Below are 23,162 nucleotides of genomic sequence, written 5' to 3' on the forward strand. Positions count from 1 at the left end.
CGGATGACTTGATGATTTGGTCAGCATGGCGCCTTATTATGCTTTCTCCGATGTCCACGGTATACATCAGTGGTCTTAGTCGTGTGCAGATAGTTCCAGGCTGCCATTTCTCGGTACGGTAGTCCCGAGCCAAAACTTGTTGACCTATCTGGAAGGTTCTAGTTGGCCTTTCATTCATGCCTTGAAACTGCCGGTTCTCCACGTGTCTTCTGATGTTGGGCTTGACCAAATCCAGCCGGCATCTTAGGTTTCTATTGAAGAACATCATGGCGGGAGTTTGGTTGGTAACCATATGTGTTGCATTCCTGTATGCGAATAAGAAGTTATCCACCTTGTGCTGAAGTTTTGTCTTCATTACCCATGGCCTTTATGGCCTTCTTGAAGGTCTGGACAAACCTTTCAGCCAATCCATTGGTGGTGGGATGGTATGGGGCGGACGTGTAGTGCTTAACCCCATTGTTTTTTAAGAACTTTCTGAATTCTTCGGACACAAATTGCGGTCCATTATCAGAACAGATCTGTTCCGGCAGCCCATTCCTGGCAAATATGGTCCTTAATACTGTGATGGTTTTTCCGTGGTGGTGGAGGACATCTTTATTACCTCCGGCCACTTGGAGTGTGCATCAACCGCGATTAAGAACATTGAGTCCATAAATGGACCAGCAAAGTCGATGTGTACCCTTTGCCAGGGAGATGAGGGCCACTCCCATGGATGTAGAGGGGCTTGTGGTGGAGCGTTTTGGACCTTCTGGCATCCTAGGCAGCTCTTGGTCATTTTTTCAATGTCTCCATCGATACCTGGCCACCATACAAACGCCCTGGCTAGGTTCTTCATTTTCACTCCACCCAGATGCCTCTCGTGAAGCTCCTTTAGCACTTTATCCTGGAGTTTGGGTGGAATCACCACTCTGGATCCACACATCAAGGTTCCTCAGCACACTGACAGCTGTTCTCTTCTTTGCGAGAATGCTGGCAACAGTGGTTTGCCATGTGCTGGCCATCCCTTCACTGTTAAATCGTAGACCCGTGAAAGAGTCGGGTCATTTCTCGTTTCCCTTTCAATGGCAGAATTTGTTACTGGTAGACATTCCACTATGGTAGAGTGGAACATCTCCATTGGGTCTACTGTAGGTGCCTCTTCTACCGTTGGCAACGGTAGGCGCGATAAACCGTCAGCATTCCCATGCTGTTTTGACCCTTTGTATTCTATGTTGTATTGGTGTGCCCCTAGAAAAAGGGACCACCTCTGTAGCCTTTGCGCTGTCATAATGGGAACACCCTTTTTAGGGTTGAATATGGAGATGAGGGGTTGATGGTCAGTCAACAAGGTAAATTTTTGTCCGTGTAGGTAATGGTTGAATTTCTTTACTCCCCATACCAGGCTGAGTGCTTCCCTGTCGATTTGGGCATAGTTACGCTCAGCTGAGTTCAATTAGCGTGACGCAAAAGCTATCGGCCGTTCCGAGCCATCAGGGAATTTATGCGATAATACTGCTCCTGTGCCGTAAGGGGATGCATCGCACGCCAGTCTGATTGGCAGTGATGGGTTGTAATGAGCCAAAACTTCTTTGGATGTGATTAAGTGTTTGCATTTATGGAAGGCACTTTTGCAGTCTTCGTTCCATTTCCAAATTACTCCTGTTTGTAGCAGTTCATTAAGAGGGTGTAGAAGAGTTGATAAGTTCGGTAAAAATTTATGATAGTAATTTATTAATCCCAGGAACGACCTTAATTGTGAAACATTTTCAGGTGCTGGGGCTTTTATGACCGCCTCAATTTTTTCAGGTGACTTATGCAACCCTTCCTTATTTATTATGTGGCCACAATACGATATTTGATTTCGGAAAAATTCGCACTTGGGGCGATTTGCTCGTAGGCCCCGTTCTCTCAGCCTAGTGAGCACCTGCTCTAAATTGGCAAGGTGCTCGTTGTCGTTTTCTCCTGTTACAAGGATGTCATCTAGGTAGCATTGAGTCCCCGGAATCCCTTGGAGGACTTGCTCCATAGCTCTTTGCCAGATAGCTGGAGCGGATGCTACTCCGAAAACCAGTCGATTGTACTGGTACAGACCTTTGTGTGTATTTATCGTGAGATATTTTTTAGAGGCCTCTTCAACCTCCATCTGTAGATATGCTTGTGCCAAGTCAATTTTGGTGAAACGTTTCCCTCCGGATAGTGAGGCAAAAATATCTCCTATCCTCGGAAGAGGATACTGTACCGTGTGAAGGACCGGGTTTACAGTCACCTTGAAGTCTCCACAGATGCGAATTTTTCTCTGTTCTTCAGATTTATCATTCTTCAATGCTTTCTTCATGACTGGGACGATGGGTGTTGCCCACTCGCTCCAATCTATTTTAGAAAATACGCCTGCCTTTTCCAAATTCTCCAGCTCTGCCTCGACTGCTGGACGAATTGCATATGGCACCGGTCTTGCCTTAAAAAACTTGGGAATTGCTGCATCTTCCACTTTTATTGAGGCGGTGATGCCTTTCAAGGTTCCTAGTTTCTCTTGAAACACTTCCTTGGCGTTGGCCAAGATGTCTTTTAATCATTCAGGTATGACATCATCATTTCTTTCCTTACTGGTCACTGTCAGTGCCTGAATGGAGTGCCAGTCTAAACGTATTTTTCTGATCCATTCACGTCCCAACAGTGGTGGACCACCATCTTGTAGAACGTATAAATACAACTTCTGTATTTCCTTGCCGTTGTATACAACAGGCACCCTTATTTTTCCTTTGGGGTCTACTTTCTGCCCCGTATATGTTTTCAAGATAATGGGTGTGTCTTTTAAAGGTATATGCGGAAATAGCCGCTCGTAATCCCGTCGATTTATGACGGTCAGAGCTGATCCTGTATCTAGCTCCATTTTAACTGGGGACCCTGCCATTGTGGGGGTAACCCAAATGGTCTGGTAATCTTCTTTGGCAATTACATGATGTAATTTGAGAGAGCTTAGTCTCTTGTTCCCGGAGTCGCTATCGCTCTTCTGGTCTTCGGAGCTACTGTCCGTCATCATTTGTACCTTTCTGTGCTTTTCCTTATTGATTCTTTTCCTGTTAGTGGATTTTTTGTTTTCAGATCGGCACACACGTGGAATGTGTCCCATCTTTCCGCATCGCCTGCATGCTTTTTCCTTGAACCAGCAGTCCCTCTGGTCATGGGTGGATCTGCCGCAGCAATAACATCTCTCGAAAACCCCGTGTCATTTCATGGGTGCTGAAGTCCTGTGGCCTTTGCTGTATCTCTGCAGCTCCTATTGCACTGAAAGCCTTGTCCAGTGTTAAATTTTTCTCAGAAGATAGCTTTTTTTGTGTTTCTACACTTAGGGAATCGCAGACGAATTTGTCTCGCAGAGAATCTGCCAGTCCTGCCTCGAATTGGCAGTGTAGGGTATCAACAATCTCCTTAAAATTCTTGTCCATCGGTTCGGCTGGAGTGATTAAGTTTCGTAACAGCTTGTATGTCTTTGCACCCATTAGATCCAGAAGTACTGAAGCTTTTTTTTCCGTCTTCTATTCCATTTGCGGTGCAATATACCTCCACTCTTTCCACATATGTGGTCCAATCCTCTATCTCGTTATCAAAAACATCAATATTGCCAAAATTAGGCATCTTAGAAAAGATATGGCGCTTCCCGCGCTTTTCTTTCTTTTCTGCAGAAAAGATATGGCGCTTCCCGCGCTTTCCCGCCGCTGCTGCCGATGACAACGCTGTTTACTGCGGTTTCCGTTTGTTTTATTTTTTATTTATTGTTGGAGACTCGTTCCCGCCGGAGTTTCTCTCCAGGTCTGAACGCTGACCTGCTTGCCGCGCCGGCTGTCTCCCGAGTGCTCCCTCCCAGTCCGTCATCGCTTGCCTCCGACTTCGCTGCCTGTCCCAGCTGTAGAGCCAGCCGCTGGAGCCCCAGCCTGACGCCCAGGAAGGACCAGCGCAGCACCTGCCACCAACCTGGCCAACTGGTGAAACCACAGCTTCTCTCACCTCCCTGAGTCCTCAGGACGTCCGAGGAATCGATGCCCTTGAGGTGCTGCCGAATTGCAGGTAAGTCCATTTCCACTTCGTCGCCACTGTAGTGTCCGTGTGTTGATAAAGACACTGAAGACAGGAGTTGGTTCATAGGTATTTACTAAGCAAAGTCTTGGGGGGGGTTCTAACGGATATACACAATACACAGGCTTATATAGCCCGAGTGGCAATCACCGGCACCACAGCACACCTGGGGCTCTTAAAGGCACATACACTACACCCTCCTATTTCTCATCTACATGTTGCCCCTTGGCAACATCATCTGAAAACACAGCGTCATTTTCCACATGTACGCTGACGACACCCAGCTCTACCTCACTACCCCTTCTCTCGAACATCTCCACGGTGTCTAAATTGTCAGACTGCTTGTCCAACATACAGTTCTGGATGAGCAGAAATTTTCTCCAATTAAATATTGGGAAGACCGAAGCCATTGTTTTCAGCCCACGCCATAAACTCCGTTCCCTAGCCACTGACTCCATCCCTCTCCCTAACATCTGTCTGAGGCTGAACCACACTGTTCACAACCTTGGTGTCATATTTGACCCTGAAATGAGCTTCCGACCACATATCCGCAGCATAATAAAGACCGCCTTTTTCCACCACCATAACATCGCTCGTCTCCGCCCTTGCCTCAGCTCATTCGCTGCTGAAACCCTCATCCATGCCTTTGTTACCTCTAGACTTGACTATTCCAACACACTCCTGGCTGGTCTCCCACATTCTACCCTACGTAAACTTGAGGTCCTCCAAAACGCGGCTGCCCGTGTCGTAACTCGCACCAAGTCCCATTCGCCCATCACCCCTGTGCTCGCTGACCTACATTGGTTCCCGGTTAAGCAATTTCAAAATTCTCATCCTTGTTTTCAAATCCCTCCATGGCCTCGCCCCTCCCTATCTCTGCAATCTTCTTCAGCCCCACAACGCCCCCCCCGAGATCCTCTAATTCTGCCCTCCTGAGCATCCCTGATTATAATCGCTCAATCATTGGTGGCCATGCATTCTGTTGCCTAGGCCCCAAGCTCTGGAATTCTCTGCCTAAACCTCTCTGCCTCTCTACCACTCTTTCCTCCTTTAAGGTGCTCCTTAAAACCTACTTCCTTGGCCAAGGTTTTGGTCACTTGCCCTAATTTCTCCTTATGTGGCTTGATGTCAAATTTTTGTCTTATAATACTCCTGTGCAGCGCCTTGGGACGTTTTACTACGTTAAAGGCGCTATATAAATACAAGTTGTTGTTGTTGTTCTTTAATGCCCAAATACTGCCAAAGCATTAAAATGTTATGGGATATCAGTTACTAAAAAGCCAATATACCTGACAGTAGAAATAAACATTCATTTTACCCTCAACTGTAAGAATATAGTATGAGACCTTAATGTGCATTTCTGCTGTTGCCTAGGAAGTTATGCTCTCATGCTAGAGGTAGAAGGAACCCACTGGAAAGAAACTTGTGCCTACCATGGTTAAATAGCTAGATAATACCTTTGCTTTTTTAGTAATGTGCTAGTTTGCTTAATTTAATCATTTCGAATACTAAAGCAATTGACGCACGTGAGGGTATTGTGGACAACCCTCAATCTTTTTATTTACACTGACATTATCGAAGAGCAGCCAGTAATATCGGAAATGAAAAACAAATTGCTTCACAGAATCTTACATTGCATTAAGAATATATTGTAATATAAGCATCACCGTGGTAACACTACATTATTCCGTTATCAGACTGCATATGAAAATTTACAAAGCAGGAAGCTTAGACTAAGTGAAACAACATATATATTTACCTTTTCAGCTATCATGAAATCATATCTGAGTGCCTCCCTTGTACAAACAGCTCCCAGCAAAAAAACAAACACTAAATACAGGAACCATCTGCAATGAAGAAAATGTAGTATACAAGTTACTTAGTTTTCCTTTCAACCACTTCATCAGGTTGCATTAATTAAAAAGGCTCAACTTATAATTAAATGTGGCATTTGTTTAATACTAAATTGAACACAATGTATTAACTTATCAGTTCACTTGATAGACAGCATTCGTTTTATATGATGTCATTATTGTTAAATGAAGGGCTACACTAGAATTTTTACATCCAATCTATAATGCAGTGGCCAGAATTTGCGGTTATAATAACAGTGAAACTGTCAGCGTTCACCGTCATTACTGTGTAAAACTGACAGCAACTTCTGGCGTCCGCACATGCGCAGTTAAATGTGGAAATCCAGAAGTTGCTGTCAGTGATACCCTGCTTCTCCACAGGGTGCGTTGTTGCAGTCTATGCAGATGCAATCAACACAGAATCAGTGATTTAATGTGAAGTTCAACTTTTTACGCACTATTCTCGTTGTAAAAACCACTGAAAAAGTTAAGCCTTGTTGAATGAGATGTAACTGAGTTTTTAATAGCGTACTAAGTCATAATTACTGTTGAACAACCACTTTGGCCCTGAAAAATAAATACTTCACATGTGGAGTGTCATTTCCCTCCATTCCATGCTAAAAATTCCATAGATTTCTAAAATAATAAAATTTATCTTTTTTTTTAAAGTGATTATGATATTTCAGCTTCTACCTTAATCCCAAGTGTATGTCCCAATCTTTATTTCGCTCTCTGTATAATTATTAAAAAGTGAATGATAATCAGTGCTTTTTACTTCCTGGTTTGCTCCGCATGAGAATTCTTCAATCTGATTGGCTGCTCAGCCTGCTTGATGACTTCACTGGTGCTGGATGCCACAGATTTCCCCCACCGATGGAGCCAGATTGAAACTGACATCAGAATAAGGGAAATCAATGCCACAGAGCCCGCTAAATCTTTGTGGGCAGCTTTCTTCAAGGTCAACGACAAGCGCTGTCCCTTTGCTACTGATTGCAAAATCTGGGCCAAGGTTTTGAGTTGTACTTTTCTATAATTCTACTTATGGAAAATTTACCCTTGAAAGACTACAGAAAATCAGATTGATAGAAGGTATGTTGTTGAAAAGACTGAGCTGTTTGAACGCTGAAAAGGTCTTTCCGTACTCAAAGCCATTTATTTAAAAAAATAAAACCACGTATATATTTTTGCCACCAAAGAGAGACTGCTGAGTTTGATAAAGGCTAATGTTATTAGCACTGTTGAGTTTACTGTAATATAAGGGTCAATTTTCCTGCTGTGCGTGTGTGTGTACCAGTTCAGGAGGTGTAATGACAGAGAAAAATGACCCAGCATGACGTGCATTTCTGGTGGGCAAATGGACATAGAAGATAGGAGCAGGAATAGGCCATTCGGCCCCTCGAGCCGGCTCCGCCATTCAATGCGATCATGGCTGATCATCCAAATTCAGTACCCTGTCCCTGCTTTCTCCCCATATCCTTTGATCCCCTTAGCCTTAAGAAATATATCCAACTCCTTCTTGAATATATTTAATGAATTGGCTTCAACTGTCTTCTGTGGTAGAGAATTCCACAGGTTCACCACTCTCTGGGTGAAGAAATTCGTCCTCATCTCAGTCCTAAATGGCTTACCCCTTATCCTTAGACTGTGACCCCTGGTTCTGGACTCCCCTCTCCCCCGCCATCGGGAACAGCCTTCCTGCATCTAGTTGTTATGTTCATTAATAAATAGACGTTTTCATTATGAACAGCTAGCTTGAGCTAGTCATTTATTCAGCCATGTGGACTAGTGTATAGGCATCCATCTTGACTACTGCCTTGTGGGTAGCCCCTTACTAAATATACAGCTCCACCTAGTGTAACATTCTAGAATGACATGTTACTGATCATTACATCCCCCTTCCTTAGAGGTTAAACAAAATCAATAGCAATCAATCATAACGACATGAACATCTTCACAACAGTCAACACATTTTCAAAGCTTTACTTTATGAACTCTAAGCTTTTCATTTGTTTATTATAGTTTTCTTTATACTCAAAGATTAAGTCTATCAGGCTTTTTTACTTCACGTGTGGATCTTCTCAGCACAGGTATGTCTGATGTGTTTTCATGAGAGCCTGTATGTGTGTTTGTGTTAGATTGTTCTGGTGGTGAGTGACAAGATTCAGTTGCGGCATTGTTATCGATTTGCTCTTGGATAGTTTCTTGTGTTTTCAGGAGGGAACGGCGGTTCCTCCTGAGAATCTGTCCTTCCTCAGTTCTAACGGTGTATGACCTGGGTCCTACTTCCTCAAGAACTGTAGCTTTCCTGTTCCATGCATCTGGATCCTCAATCCTGACAACATCCCTTGTCAATGGTTTCAGAGTTTTGGATGACTTGTCACAGAATCACAGAAACCCCACAGTGCAGATAGAGGCCATTTCGGCCCATCGAGCCTGCATCGACACATATCCCACCCGATCCCCGTAACCCCTACACCAACACATATCCCACCCTATCCCCGTAACCCCACATATTTAATCCCCCTAACACTAAAGGTCAATTTATCAAAGCCAATCATCCTAACCCGCACATCTTTGGACTGTGGGAGGAAACCGGAGCACCCGGAGGAAACCCACGCAAACACGGGGAGAATGTGCAAACTCCACACAGACAGTCACCTGAGGCCGGACTCGAACCCGGGTCCCTGGCGCTGTGAGGCAACAGTGCTAACCACTACGCCACCGTGTGATAGTGTGATTTCTGTTTCAGCTTTAACAGTTGAAGTCTCTGTCTTAGTTCCTTACTCTGCTTTTCTTTTGCACAGCAGGGTACCATGGTGTGCAACTTGCGACCCATTAGGAGTTCAGCAGGTGAAGAACCAGAGTCTAAAGGGGAGGCTCGGTAGCTCAGCAGGGCGAGATAAGGATCAGACTTGCTTTCTGTTACTTTCTTCAGTAGCTGTTTGAGAACTTGAACACTTTTCTCTGCCTTACCATTCGACTGAGCATACAGAGGACTGGATGTGATGTGTTGAAAGTCATAATGTGCTGCAAACTGTTGCCACTCCTTTCAGTTGAAGCACGGACCATTGTCGCTAACGGCAATCCTGGGAATTCCATGTCTGGCGAAGATGGATTTAACATGCATTATGACACTGCTTGCTGATGTGCTTGAGAGCAGCGCCATCTCAGGATAGTTAGAATAGTAGTCAATCACTATTAGATAGTCTTTACCATTCAAATTAAAAAGGTCCATACCAACCTTTTGCCATGGTGCTGTTGGTAAGTCAGCTACTATCATTGGTTCCTTTCCTTGTTTATTTTGGTGTTTCTGACATGTTTCACATATGCCTATCATGTTCTCAATGTCCTTATTTATGCCAGGCCAATAAACAGTGTCTCTTGCTCTCCTTTTGCATTTTTCAATTCCGAGGTGTCCCTCATGAATCCTTTTGAGCATGTCTTGATGTAGAGCCTGTGGAATGACTATTCTGTTCTGTTTTAGTAATAGTCCACTTGCGACACTTAACTCTGACCTGATGTGATAGTACTTTGGACAGGAACCTTTTGGCCAACCATTGTGAATGTTCTCTATTACTGTTTGTAACACTGCATCTTTTACTGTTTCTTCTGCTATTTGCTTTGATTTTGTGTCTGACACGGGCAGCGCAGCAGTGGCCATACTCACATGAACATCCACGTCTTCCTCAGTAGAGCTCACATGACTCATTGTGGGTGCTCGGGATAGTGCATCTGCTAACACAATGGCCCAGTAATTCCTGTCACAACGCGTGAGTATGGACGGGGTACTCGTGAGTACGGACGGGGTACTCACGCGTGTGCCCGGTGGAATTGCCGGTTTTCAGCATGCACAGCGCATGTGCTGAAAACTGACATTTCCTGTCCTCTGACCCAAGGGGTTAAGAGGCAGAACGCGTGCGACTTGTGATGCAGCACGTGCGCGCTGAAATTCCTTTTTTTTTTCCCCCCCAGAGTTACCCGAGTGTAAAGGCCTCCGGTTTTTACGTGTGGAAAAACCAGATGTAAGTACTTAGTTTTACTGGTAAGTGGTCTTTTAGTACAATTTAGAAAAATTTTTTCCACAGGTTTATTATTTTTAAAGAATTTACAGTAGGGTAAGTTTAGTTTTAGACCCTATTTTTTTTTTAATTTATTTTTTTCAAAAATTTGATTAATTGTTTAAAATATTTTTTTAAACTTATTTATAGTTAATATAATCAGTGGGATGTTTTTTAAAATTTTATTTAAAGTTTAAGTAGTGCTTTGGCAGCCCATACTTTTCATGAGTTTGACAGTTCTTACTCTCAAACTCATGAATGAAGTTTCCCCTCCCCGATTGGCTGCACAGTGCTCACCTGAACCCAGCCGGCACATCGTACTAACTACGCCGCTGGATCAGGTAAGCACATCGCGCCGACATCTGAACCGGGCCAGTGACAGGAAATGCAAGCAGGCCCGGGCTTCAGATGTCGGCGCGCCGGGTGAGTGCACATCCGGGGCTTGCATGCGCGGCAATCTCCCGATCCTAATTTCAGGGCCTATGTGTTTGCCTGGTGTGTAGATCAGTTCAAAGTCATATCTTTGCAGCTTCATCATGAGTCGTTGAATCCTTGGAGACATCTCATTCAGATTTTTTTTAATGATGGCAACCAGTGGGCAGTGGTCTGTCTCAACTGTGAAGGTGAGAAGTCCATATATGTAGCCATGGAACTTTTCTAGTCCAACTACCAAGCCGAGACATTCCTTTTCAATCTGGGCGTATCGACACTCAGAATCAGTCATAGACCTGGAGGCATAGGCAACAGGCTTCCAATCTTCACCCTCTGCTTGTAGCAAGACCGCGCCTAGGCCATCTTTTGATGCATCCGTTGACACTTTGATTCTCTTTGTTGGGTCAAAGAAGGTGAGTACAGGTGTGGTTGTCAGCACTGTTTTGAGGTTCATCCACTCTTGTTCGTGTCTTTCTGTCCATGCGAACTCATTTGTTTTATGTAGCAGGTCTCGCAGACAGGCTGTCTTGGCTGACAAGTTAGGAATGAACTTTCCAATGAAGTTTATCATCCCCATGATGCGTAGCGCTCCTTTTTTGTCAGTGGGTCAGGGCATGTTGAGTATGGCGTTTACTTTTTCCATATCTGGCTCTATTCCTTTACCAGATAGATTTTCTCCTAGGAAAGTGACTTCCTGGACGCCAAACTGACACTTGGCTTTGTTGAGCTTCAGTCCATTCCGGCGTATGCTCTGTAGCACTTTAGTCAGTCTCTCATTGTGTTCTTTCAGTGTGGAGCCCCAGATGATGATGTCATCAACATAGACCCGAACTCCTTCCAGACCTTCAATTATGTGTTCCATCGCTCTATGAAAGATTTCAGATGCAGATATTATCCCGAAAGGCATTCTGAGGAAACAATACCTGCCAAATGGTGTGTTGAAGGTACAGTATTTGGTGCTCTCTTCATCCAGTTTTACTTGCCAAAATCCTTGTGAGGCATCGAGCTTTGTGAAATATCTGGCACCTGACATTTCACTGGTGATTTCTTCTCGCTTGGGAATCTGGTAGTGTTCACGTCTTATATTTGCATTTAAGTCCTTTGGATCCATGCATACTCTTAGATCATTGTTCTTTGTCTTCACACATACCATGGAGTTAACCCAGTCTGTTGGCTCTTCGACTTTCCTGATGACTCCTAGTGTGGTCATTCTGTCCAGTTCTTTCTTGAGCCGGTCACGCAGGGGTGCTGGAACTCTCCATGGAGCATGTACCACTGGCTGAGCATCCTCCTTTAGCTGGATCTTGTAAGTGAATGGTAGAACTCCAAATCCTTTGAACATATCCTGGAAATTACTCACTACAGAATCCACCGAGTCATCTGGTCATAGAAACATAGAAGATAGGAGCAGGAGTAGGCCATTCGGCCCTTCGAGCCTGCTCCGCCATTCAATGTGATCATGGCTGATCATCCAAATTCAGTACCCTGTCCCTGCCTTTTCCCCGTATCCCTTGATCCCTTCAGCCTCAAGAAATATATCCAATTCTTTCTTGAATATATTTAATGAACTGGCCTCCACTGCCCTCTGTGGCAGAGAATTCCACAGGTTCACCACTCTCTGGGTGAAGAAATTCCTCCTCATTTCAGTCCTAAATGGCTTACCCCTTATCCTTAGACTATGACCCCTGGTTCTGGACTCCCCGGCCATCAGAAACATCCTTCCTGCATCTAGTCTGTCCAGACCTGACAGAATTTTATAGGTTTCGATGAGATCCCCTCTCAATCTTCTAAACTCCAGTGAGTATAAGCCCAATCGACACAATCTCTCCTCATACGTCATTCCTGCCATCCCAGGTATCAGCCTGGTGAATCTTCGCTGCACTCCCTCCATGGCAAGAACGTCCTTCCTCAGGTATGGTGACCAAAACTGCACACAATACTCAAGGTGCAGTCTCACCAAGGCCCTGTACAACTGTAGCAAGACATCCTTGTTCCTGTACTCGAACCCTCTTGCTACGAAGGCCAACATACCATTTGCCTTCTTAACCACCTGCTGCACCTGCATGCTTACCTTCAGCGACTGGTGCACAAGGACACCCAGGTCTCTTTGCACTTCCCCTTCTCCCAATCTATTGCCATTCAAATAATAATCTGCCTTCCTGTTTTTGCCACCAAAGTGGATAACCTCACATTTATCCACATTATAGTGCATTTGCCATCTTTCTGCCCAATCACCCAACCTGTCCAAATCGTACTGGAGTTTCCCGACATCCTCCTCGCAGCTTACCCTCCCGCCCAGCTTTGTCTCGTCTGCAAATTTGGAGATATTACATCCAATTCCCTCGTCCAGATCATTAATATATATTGTGAACAGCTGGGGTCCTAGGACCGATCCTTGTGGTACCCCACTAGTCACTGCCTGCCACTCGGAAAACGACCCGTTTATTCCAACTCTTTGCTTTCTGTCTGCCAACCAGTTCTCTATCCAAGTCAATACCTTGCCCCCAATCCCATGTGCCTTAATTTTGCACACTAATCTCTTATGTGGGACCTTATCGAAAGCCTTCTGAAAGCCCAAATACACCACATCCACTGGTTCTCCCTTATCTATTTTACCAGTTACATCCTCAGAAAATTCCAGTAGATTAGTCAAGCATGATTTACCTTTTGTAAATCCATGTTGACTTTGTCCGATCCTGTCACCGCTTTCCAAGTGCTCTGCTATTACATCTTTTATAATAGACTCTAGCATTTTCCCCACTATCGATGTCAGGCTTACCGGTCTATTATTCCCCGCTTTTTCTCTACCACCTTTTTTGAATAGTGGGGTAACATTAACTACCCTCCAATCCATGGGTACCGTTCCAGAGTCTATCGAGTTCTGGAAGATGATCAGTAATGCATCTACTAACTCTAGGGCCACTTCCTTAAGTACCCAGGGATGTAGACCATCAGGCCCTGGGGATTTATCGGCCTTCAGTCCCATCAATTTTCCTAACACCATTTTCCGACAAATACTGATTTCTTTCAGTTCCTCACTCTCATCAGACCCTATGTTCCCCGGCATCTCTGGGAGGTTATTTGTGTCCTCCTTTGTGAAGACAGAACCAAAGTATGCATTTAGTTGGTCTGCCATTTCCTTGTTTCCCATTATAAATTCCCCTGATTCTGACTGTAAGGGACCTACGCTTGACTTCACTAATCTTTTTCTCTTCACATATCTATAAAAGCTTTTACAGTCAGTTTTTATGTTCCCTGCAAGCTTACTCTCATATTCTATGTTCCCTTTCTTAATTAATCCCTTTGTCCTCCTTTGTTGACTCCTAAACTGCTCCCAATCCTCAGGATTATTGCTTTTTCTAGCCAATTTATATGTCCTCTCCTTGGATCTTAAGCTATCCCTAATTTCCCTTGTTAGCCACGGTTGAGTCACCTTTTTTGTTTTATTTTTACGCCAAACTGGGATGAACAACTTCTGTAGCTCATCCACTCGGTCTTTGAATGTCTGCCATTGCCCATCCACCGTCAACCCTTCGAGCGCCATTCCCCACTCAATCCTACCCAACTCACTCCTCAGACCATCGTAGTTTCCTTTATTTAAATTGAGGACCCTTGTCTCTGAGTCAACTACTTCATTCTCCACCTTAATGAAGAATTCGATCATATTATGATCGCTCCGACCCAAGGGGCCTCGTACAACAAGATTGCTAATTAATCCTTTCTCGTTGCATCATACCCAGTCTAAGATGGCCTGATCTCTGGTTGGTTCCTCAACATATTGGTCCAGGAAACCATCCCGTAAACACTCCAGGAATTCCTCCTCCACAGTATTGTTACTATTTTGGTTGGCCCAATCTATATGTAGGTTAAAGTCACCCATGATGACTGCTGTGCTCTTATTGCACGCTTCTTTTATTTCCCTTTTAATGCCATCCCCAACCTCCACCTTACTGTTTGGAGGTCTATATACCACTCCCACTAATGTTTTTTTCCCCTTAGTATTTCTCAATTCTACCCATACAGATTCCACATCATCAGAGCTAATATCCTTCATTACAATTGTATTAATCCCTTCTTTAACCAGTAATGCTACCCCACCTCCCTTTCCTTTTTGCCTATCTTTCCTGAATATCGAATACCCCTGGATGTTGAGTTCCCAGTCTTGGCCATCCTTGAGCCACGTTTCTGTAATCCCAACCAAATCGTATTCGTTTACCTCTATTTGCGCAGCCAATTCATCCACCTTATTACAAATGCTCCTCGCATTAAGACACAAAGCCTTCAGGCTTGTTTTTTTTTAATGCTTTTAGACCTTTTGGAATTATTATTTACTGTGGCCACGTTTGATTTAAACCGTTGATTTCTCTGACTGCCACTTTTGCTTTTCTCCTTCCTATCTTTTGCTTTTATCCCTGTTTTCCTTTCCTCTGTCTCCCTGCTCAGGTTCCCAACCCCCTGCCATTTTAGTTTAAACCCCCCCGAACAGTGCTAGCAAACCTCCCCGCAAGGATATTTATCCTGCTCTGGTTCAGGTGCAACCCGTCCGACTTGTACAAATCCCACCTTTCCCAGAAGCAGGCCCAGTGATCCAGGAAACTAAAGCCCTTCCTCCTGCACCAACTCTTTAGCCACGCATTCATCTGCTCTATCCTCCTATTCCTATACTCACTAGCACATGGCACCGGGAGTAATCCAGAGATTACAATCTTTGAGGTCCTGCTCTTTAATCTGCTACCTAGCTCCCTAAATTCTGCTTATGGCACAGTTTATACGGTAGACTCTCTTGACCAGTTCTAAGTCCTCACAAGCTTTGTCACCTAGTAGTGAATCAAGTCCTTCAGCCACAACAGAAAACATGAGATGATGCACTTTGTCTTTGACTGTCACTTTAAGTCTGCATACACCTAAGCTATCTATTTTCTGTCCATTATAGTTCTTCAGTAGTACTGACTTTTTCTGTATTTTGGGCTTTTCTTTCATATTTTTAATGTCACTCATACTGATTAAGTTTGCTTTTGCCCCAGTGTCTAGTTTCAATGTAGCTAATGCTCCATTTACCTGCAGTGGCATTATCCATTTGTCCTCTTTTACTACATTGACTTTATATTCAGCATTGTCCATTCCTGAGGGCTGCACATTTTCTGTATCCTTTTCTATATTGTCACATGACACCATTCCTACAAAAAATGTCTCACTTAAATCAGTGTCCTCAATCACATTGACTTGTTGCCCTTTCTTTGTTTTTACTTTTGAAAAGCATTGTTTGGCAACGTGGTTCTTTCCATTACATTTTGTGCACATTTTCCCAAACGCTGGGCATTGTCTTGGCTGGTGCTGGTAACCACAGCGTTTACAATTAAAAATTCCATCCTCCGATTGCTTTGCATTTCTGTTCTGCCCATGTTTCTTCCCCTCATAGGACACAACACCGACAGCAGCACTATCACTTACTACAGTCGCATTATTATTAATTTCACTGAAAGTCTTTGCGTGCTGTTGAGCTAGCTCACTGGCATGGCATATTTTCACAGCTTTCTCCAATGTTAGTTCAGTTTCTCTCAACAAATGTTCCCTGACCTTTTTATCATGAATACCAAACACAATCTGGTCATGAATCATGGAGGATTTCAGTTCAGAGAAATTACATGTCTGTACTTTCAGTTTCAGATCGGTCACAAAGCTATCAAAAGTCTCATTTTGCTGCTGTGTCCGTGAATGGAACACGTACCTCTCATAGGTCTCGTTCTTTTTGGGAGAACAATGTGTATCAAACATCTTTAGCACATCGTCCATTTTTTCTCTGTCCTCCTCTTGATCAAATACAAACATATGAAATACCTCTATCGCCTGCGGGCCTGCAACCGTGAGCAGTAACGCTATTTTCCTTGCGTCTGGCTTCGTACCGAACCCGATGGCAGCGATGTAGAGTTTGAATTGTTGTTTGAAAGTCCACCAATTGCAGTCGACATTCCCCGTGAGTTTCAAACCCTCCGGTGGCTTCAAATTCTCCATGTCGCATTTCACAATATTCAGCAGATATTACCACTTCTGGTACTATAAATAGACGTTTTCATTATGAACAGCTAGCTTGAGCTAGTCATTTATTCAGCCATGTGGACTAGTGTACAGGCATCCATCTTGACTACTGCCTTGTGGGTAGCCCCTTACTAAACATACAGCTCCACCTAGTGTACCATTCTAGAATGACATGTTACTGATCATTACACTAGTCTGTCTAGTCCTGTTAGAATGTTATAAGTTTCAATGAAATCCCCTCTCATTCTTCTAAACTCCAGCGAGTACAAGCCCAATCGACCCAATCTCTCCTCATACGTCATTCCTGCCATCCCAGGTATCAGTCTGGTGAAGCTTCGCAACACTCCCTCCATGGCAAGAACATCCTTCCTCAGATAAGGTGACCAAAACTGCACACAATACTCAAGGTGTGGTCTCACCAAGGCCCTGTACAACTGCAGCAAGACATCCTTGCTCCTGTACTCGAATCCTCTCGCTATGAAGGCCAGCATACCATTTGCCTTCTTAACTGGCTGCTGCACCTGCATGCTTACCTTCAGCGACTGGTGCACAAGGACACCCAGGTCTCATTGCACTTCCCCTTTTCCCAATCTATTGCTGTTCAGATAATAATCTGTCTTCCTGTTTTTGCCACCAAAGTGGATAACCTCGCATTTATCCACATTATACTTCATCTGCCATATCGCCCAACCTGTCCAAATCATACTGGAGTTTCTCGGCATCCTCCTCACAGCACACGCGACCATCCAGCTTTGTGTCGTCTGCAAACTTGGAGATATTACATCTAGTTCCCTCGTCTCGATCATTAATATATATTGTGAATAACTGGCGTCCTAGCACCGATCCCTGCGGTACTCACTAATCACTGCCTTCCACTCGGAAAAAGACCCGTTTATTCCAACTCTTTGCTTCCTGTCTGCCAACCAGTTTTCTATCCAAGTCAGTACCTTACCCCCAATCCCATGTGCTTTAACTTTGCAGGCTAGTCTCTTATGCGGGATCTTATCGCAAGCCTTCTGAAAGTCCAAATACAGCACATCCACTGGTTCTCCCTTATCTATTCTACCAGTTCCATCCGGTAAATTAGTCAAGCACGATTTACCTTTTGTAAATCCATGTTGACTTTGTCCGATCCTGTCACTGTTTCCCAAGTGCTCTGCTATTACATCTTTTATAATGGACTCTAGCATTTCCCCACTACCGATGTCAGGCTTGCCTGATTATCAGGCCCTGGGGGTTTATCGGCCTTCAATCCCGTCAATTTCCCTAACACCATTTCCCTATAATTCCCCGTTTTTTCTCTACCACCTTTTTTAAATAGGGGGGTTACATTAGCTACCCTCCAATCCATGAGAACTGTTCCAGAGTCTATAGAATTTTGGAAGATGACCAGCAATGCATCTACTATTTCTAGGGCCACTTCCTTAAGTACCCTAGGATGTAGATTATCAGGCCCTGGGGGTTTATCGGCCTTCAATCCCGTCAATTTCCCTAACACCATTTCCCTACAAATACTGATTTCATTCAGTTCCTCCCTCTCATTAGGCCCTATGTTCCCTGACATCTCTGGGAGTTTATTTGTGTCCTCCTTTGTGAAGACAGAACCAAAGTATGTATTTAATTGGTTTGCCATGTCTTTGTTCCCCATTATAAATTCCCCTGATTCTAACTCAAGGGACCTACGCTTGACTTTACCAATCTTTTTCTCTTCACATATCTATAGAAGCTTTTACAGTCAGTTTTTATGTTCCCTGCAAGCTTACTCTCATACTCTATTTTTCCCCTCTTAATTAATCCCTTTGTCCTCCTTTGCTGAATCCTAAACTGCTCCCCATCCTCAGGTGTGCTGCTTTTTCTGGCCAATTTATATGTCCTCTCCTTGGATCTTATGCTATCCCTAATTTCCCTCGTTAGCCAATGTTGAGTCATCTTTTTTGTTTTATTTTTATGCCAAACAGGGATGAACAAATTCTGTAGTTCACCCATGCGATCTTTAAATCTTTGCCATTGCCTATTCACCGTCAACCCTTTAAGTAACATTCCCAATCCATCCTAGCCAACTCACGCCTCATACCATTGTAGCTTCCTTTATTTAAATTCAGGACCCAAGTCTCTGAGTCAACTACTTCACTCTCCATCTTAATGAAGAATTCTATCATATTATGATCGCTCCTCCCCAAGGGGCCTCGCACAACAAGATTGCTAATTAATCCTTTCTCATTACATAATACCCAGTCTAAGATGGCCTGATCTGTAGTTGGTTCCTTGACATATTGGTCCAGGAAACCATCCCGTATACACTCTAGGAATTCCTCTTCCACAGTATTGTTACTAATTTGGTTAGACCAATCTATATGTAGATTAAAGTCACCCATGATAACTGCTGTGCCCTTATTGCACACATCTCTAATTTCCCATTTAATGCCATCCCCAACCTCAGCAATACTGTTTTGGGGTCTGTATACAACTCCCACTAACGTTTTCTGCCCCATGGTATTTCTCAGCTCTACCCATACAGATTCCACATCATCAGAGCTAATATCCTTCCTTACTATTGTGTTAATCTCCTCTTTAACCAGCAATGCTACCCCACCGCCTTTCCCTTTTTGCCTGTCCTTCCTGAATATTGAATATCCCTGGATGTTGAATTCCCAGCCTTGGTCACCCTGGAGCCATGGCTCCGTAATCCCAATTACGGACTGGCATAGGAAATTTCTGCCTGCTTCAGCCAAGAGCTTACAAATATGATGACGCAAGAAGTGATCTTCCATATCATTTTCCAACTCCACTGGAATGTGGGAGGCAGGAAAACTGTGTTGCGACATCGGAACTGGCCGGAAGCACTGGGTCGCTTCCCGGTGGGCTTCCCGCTGAGTGGCTGCGGACCATGGCTGTGTAGGGGACGGCAGGAATTCGCCTGGTACCCGGAGCGGCTGGCCGTAAACCATTTCTGCGTCCGAAGCCTGCAGGTCCTCCTTTGGCGCGGTGCGCAACCCCACCATAACCCAAGGCAGCTTATCGACCCATGCCGCGTCCAGGAGGCTGGCCCTGAGCGACGCCTTCAATGAACGATGAAAACGCTCACACAGCCCATTCGCCTGCGGGTGGTAGGCCGTGGTGCGATGGAGTTTGGTGCCTAAGGCTGAGGCCACCACATTCCGAAGCTCAGATGAGAATTGTGGACCGCGGTCGGACGAAATATCCATCGGAACCCCAAAGCGCGCTACCCATGACGAGATAAAGGCTCGAGTGACATCCGCAGAGGTGGTAGACGTCAGGGGAACCACCTCTGGCCATCTCGTGGTGCGATCTACCATCGTCAGAAGGTGTGTGAAACCCCGCGACGGCGGGAGTGGCCCCACAAGGTCGACGTGGACGTGGTCGAACCGACGTTCCGGTACCTCGAAGGTGGCCCTGACGTGTCATTGTACTTTGGCTCGTTGACAAACCACACGTGTTCGCCCAGTCGCGGATGTCCTTGCACATCCCTCTCCAGACGAATTTGGATGCTAGCAACTTCTGCGATGCCCTCACACCAGGATGCGAAAGTCCGTGTATGGCGTCGAAAACTTTCCGACGCCAGGTGGACGAAACAATCGGATGGGGGTCTCCCAAGGAGACATCACAGAGTAAAGTGGTGCCCGCCGAATGGACCTGCACATCCTTCGGTTGAAGGCTGGCGGAGTCAGAATGAAAGGCTTGAGTGTCCGGGTCGGCAGCTTGGTCAGCCGCCATTCTTGCATAATCGATCCCCAACTGCACGGCTTGGACGGTAGTGCGGGAAAGGCAATCCGCTACCACGTTGTCCTTGCCGGCCACGTGCCGGATGTCGGTGGTGAATTTAGAAATAAATGTAAGCTGTCGCTGCTGTTGAGCCGACCACGGTTCGGCAGTCTTGGCCATCACGAATGTCAGCAGTTTGTGGTCGACAAACGCAGTGAAGTGGCGCCCTTCGAGCAGAAAACGAAAATGGCGAATGGCCAAAAACAACGCCAACAGCTCCCTGTCAAAAGTACTGTACTGGCGTTCGTGCCGTCGCAGCTGGCAGCTAAAAAACGCCAGTGGTTGCCACGTGCCGTCGACCCATTGCTCTTGGACGGCCCCTATGGCGTAGTCCAACACATCAGTCGTGAGAGCGATGGTGGCTCCTGGCAGGGGGTGTGCCAACATTGTCGCATTCGCGAGGGCGGTCTTCGTGTCCCCGAAAGCGTGGTCCATTTCTGGCATCCAAACTACAGGCTCCTTTCCCGGCTTCCCTCTGAGGGCCTCGTAGAGCGGCCGCATGAGCTGTGCAGCCCTGGGAACAAAACGATGGTAAAAATTTACCATACCCAGGAACTCCTGGAGTGCCTTCACGGGCTGCAGCCGCGGGAATGCGGCGATCACCTCCACCTTAGCCCGAAGCGGCATTGCCCCCTCTGAAGTGATGCGGTGGCCTAAGAAGTCGATTTGCTGCAGGCCGAGCTGGCATTTGGCCGGGTTGACAATGAGGCCGTGCTGCTGAAGGCGACGAAAGAGAATGCGCAGATGCTTGAGATGGTCCCCCTTTGTGGCGCTAGTGATCAGTATGTCATCCAGATAGACGAACAAAAATTTGAGATCCCGCAGCACCGAATCCATTCGGCGTTGGAATGCCTGCGCCGCGTTTTAAGTCCGAAAGGCATGCGGAGGAACTCAAACAGGACAAAAGGGGTGATGACCGCTGTCTTTTGGACGTCCTGGGGATGCACCGGTACCTGATGGTACCCACAGACGAGGTCGACTTTGGAGAAGATCGAATTCCCCGCCAAATGTGCGGAGAAATCCTGTATGTGCGGTATGGGGTACCGGTCGGGGGTCGTGACATCATTGAGGCGGCGGTAGTCGCCGCAGGGCTGCCATCCACCCCCGGGCTTAGGGACGATGTGGAGAGGCGAGGACCAGGGACTATTCGACCGGCGAATAATCCCCAACTTTTCCATGGCGGCGAACTCCGCCTTAGCAGCCGCGAGCTTGCTGGACTCTAGCCGCCGTGCCCTGGCGTAGACGGGAGAGTCAGTCATCGTTATATGGTGCTCCACCCTATGTTTGGCGTTCGAAGCCGAGAAGGTGGGCTTAGTCAGCTCTGGAAAGTCCCCGAGGAGGCGGGAGAAAACATCAGGGAGTGGCCAAGCGCAGGAGACCGAGTGCGGTGCGACCGTGCCGCGCACACAGGGAATACAGTCGAACGTGGCGGTGTGAACGAGCCGATGATTTTTTTAATCAACCAACAGGCCGTTGCCGCATAAAAAGTTGGCGCCTAGGAGTGCCTGTGAAATTTTGGCGGTGACGAAGTCCCATATAAAGCGTTGGCCACTGAAGCAGACCTGGACCCGCCGTGTCCCGCAAGTACGAATCGCACCCCCGTTGGCAGCTTGGAGGGGAGAACCACGCCTGCCGGACCGAAGGTCGAGGACTGACACGGGAAGGATGCTGCACTGCGCCCCTTTGTCGCACAAAAATCGTGGCCGCGGGGCACGTCCCAGAGTCGGTGTTCTTGACACGCAGTTGCTTGTTCGGTGTTTTGGGCACGAAACTGCAAGGCGGACGGCAGCCTCTGGCCTTCACGCCAAACCGAGCGTGGTAATAACAGAAACCGGTTGTTGGAGGCGTCGAGGCAGGGCCCTTTGGGGCGGGGCATCTCGCAACAGCGCAGTATTGTTGTCGGACCGCGTATATTTTATCCGCTTCTTCGGCGAGCGCTATGCAATCCCCGGCGTCCGATCTGGCGAGGGCCGCCTGCACCTGTTCGGGCAGTTGACTGAGGAACAGTTCGCAAAACAGGAAACATTGCGGTTCAGACCCCAGGAGTGTGAGCATCTGGCTCATCAATTCCAAAGGTTTGGAGTCTCCTAACCCGGGCAGCGTGAGTAGGCGGGGTGCGCGCTCTGCCTTCGTAAGGCCGAATACCTGCATTAGCCGTGCCTTAATGGCGACATACTTGTCGGTGGCCGGGGGGTTCTCCAGTAGCTGATGATCCTCGACGCCGTCGAGCTGTCGCGTGCGGAGACCACGTAAAGATAACGGGTCTGATCCTGCACGACGTTGCGGAGCTCGAACTGCGCCTCCGCTTGTACGAACCAGGAGGCCGCCTGTTGTTCCCAAAATTGGGGGAGCTTCAAAGCCACTGCGTTGGCTTCCATCATGGCCCTGCGTTCCGTTTCCGCCGCGAAGAACGTCCGCGAGGATTCGGGGTCACCAATGTAGGAGTGCTTGAACTCCTAACGAAAGTACTGAGACTGAAACTAGCAGTTAACCAAACGTGGTTTAATGCACTAGTAAAAGTTACAAACAAAAACGCAGGAGAAACTCTATACAGGTCTGTACACCAACTGGTTCCACGAGGACTGAGGGGGAACGCCTCTCCCCTCTGACGTCATCACGTTTCCCGCTGTTGGGAACGTCACATGACCTGCGTGATGACATCATCGCGCTGGATCACCATTTTACCGAACCCGCGCTGTTTATACAGAGCAAACACTTAAAGGTAACAAGCCCCTGTTAAAGGCAATTATATACATTACTGCAAGAGTCTCTTGGTGGCTTTGCCACAGGAGCGCAGATATCTCGGGGCGTTATGGGGCTGAAGGAGATTCCAGAGATAGGGAGGGGCGAGGTCATGGAGGGATTAGAAAACAAGGATGAGAATTTTGAAATTGAGGCGTTGCTTAACCGAGAGCCAATGTAAGTCAGCGAGCACAGGGGTGATGGG

General features: G+C 46.2%; 1 protein-coding gene across 1 annotated transcript in view; it reads right to left on the reverse strand.

The window, feature by feature from the left end:
- slc12a8 (solute carrier family 12 member 8) overlaps positions 1-23,162 on the reverse strand; it is a 232,458-nt gene that overhangs the window by 64,330 nt on the left and 144,966 nt on the right. Inside the window, exon 8 of the mRNA XM_085986505.1 lies at positions 5,813-5,900. Coding sequence (XP_085842631.1) covers positions 5,813-5,900 — 88 coding nt within the window. The remainder of the gene's footprint in view (positions 1-5,812; positions 5,901-23,162) is intronic.

This window comes from Somniosus microcephalus, chromosome 4 (genome assembly GCF_052327205.1).
Source record: "Somniosus microcephalus isolate GS21.2 chromosome 4, FLI_Smic_1.0, whole genome shotgun sequence".
Taxonomy (NCBI): domain Eukaryota; kingdom Metazoa; phylum Chordata; class Chondrichthyes; order Squaliformes; family Somniosidae; genus Somniosus; species Somniosus microcephalus.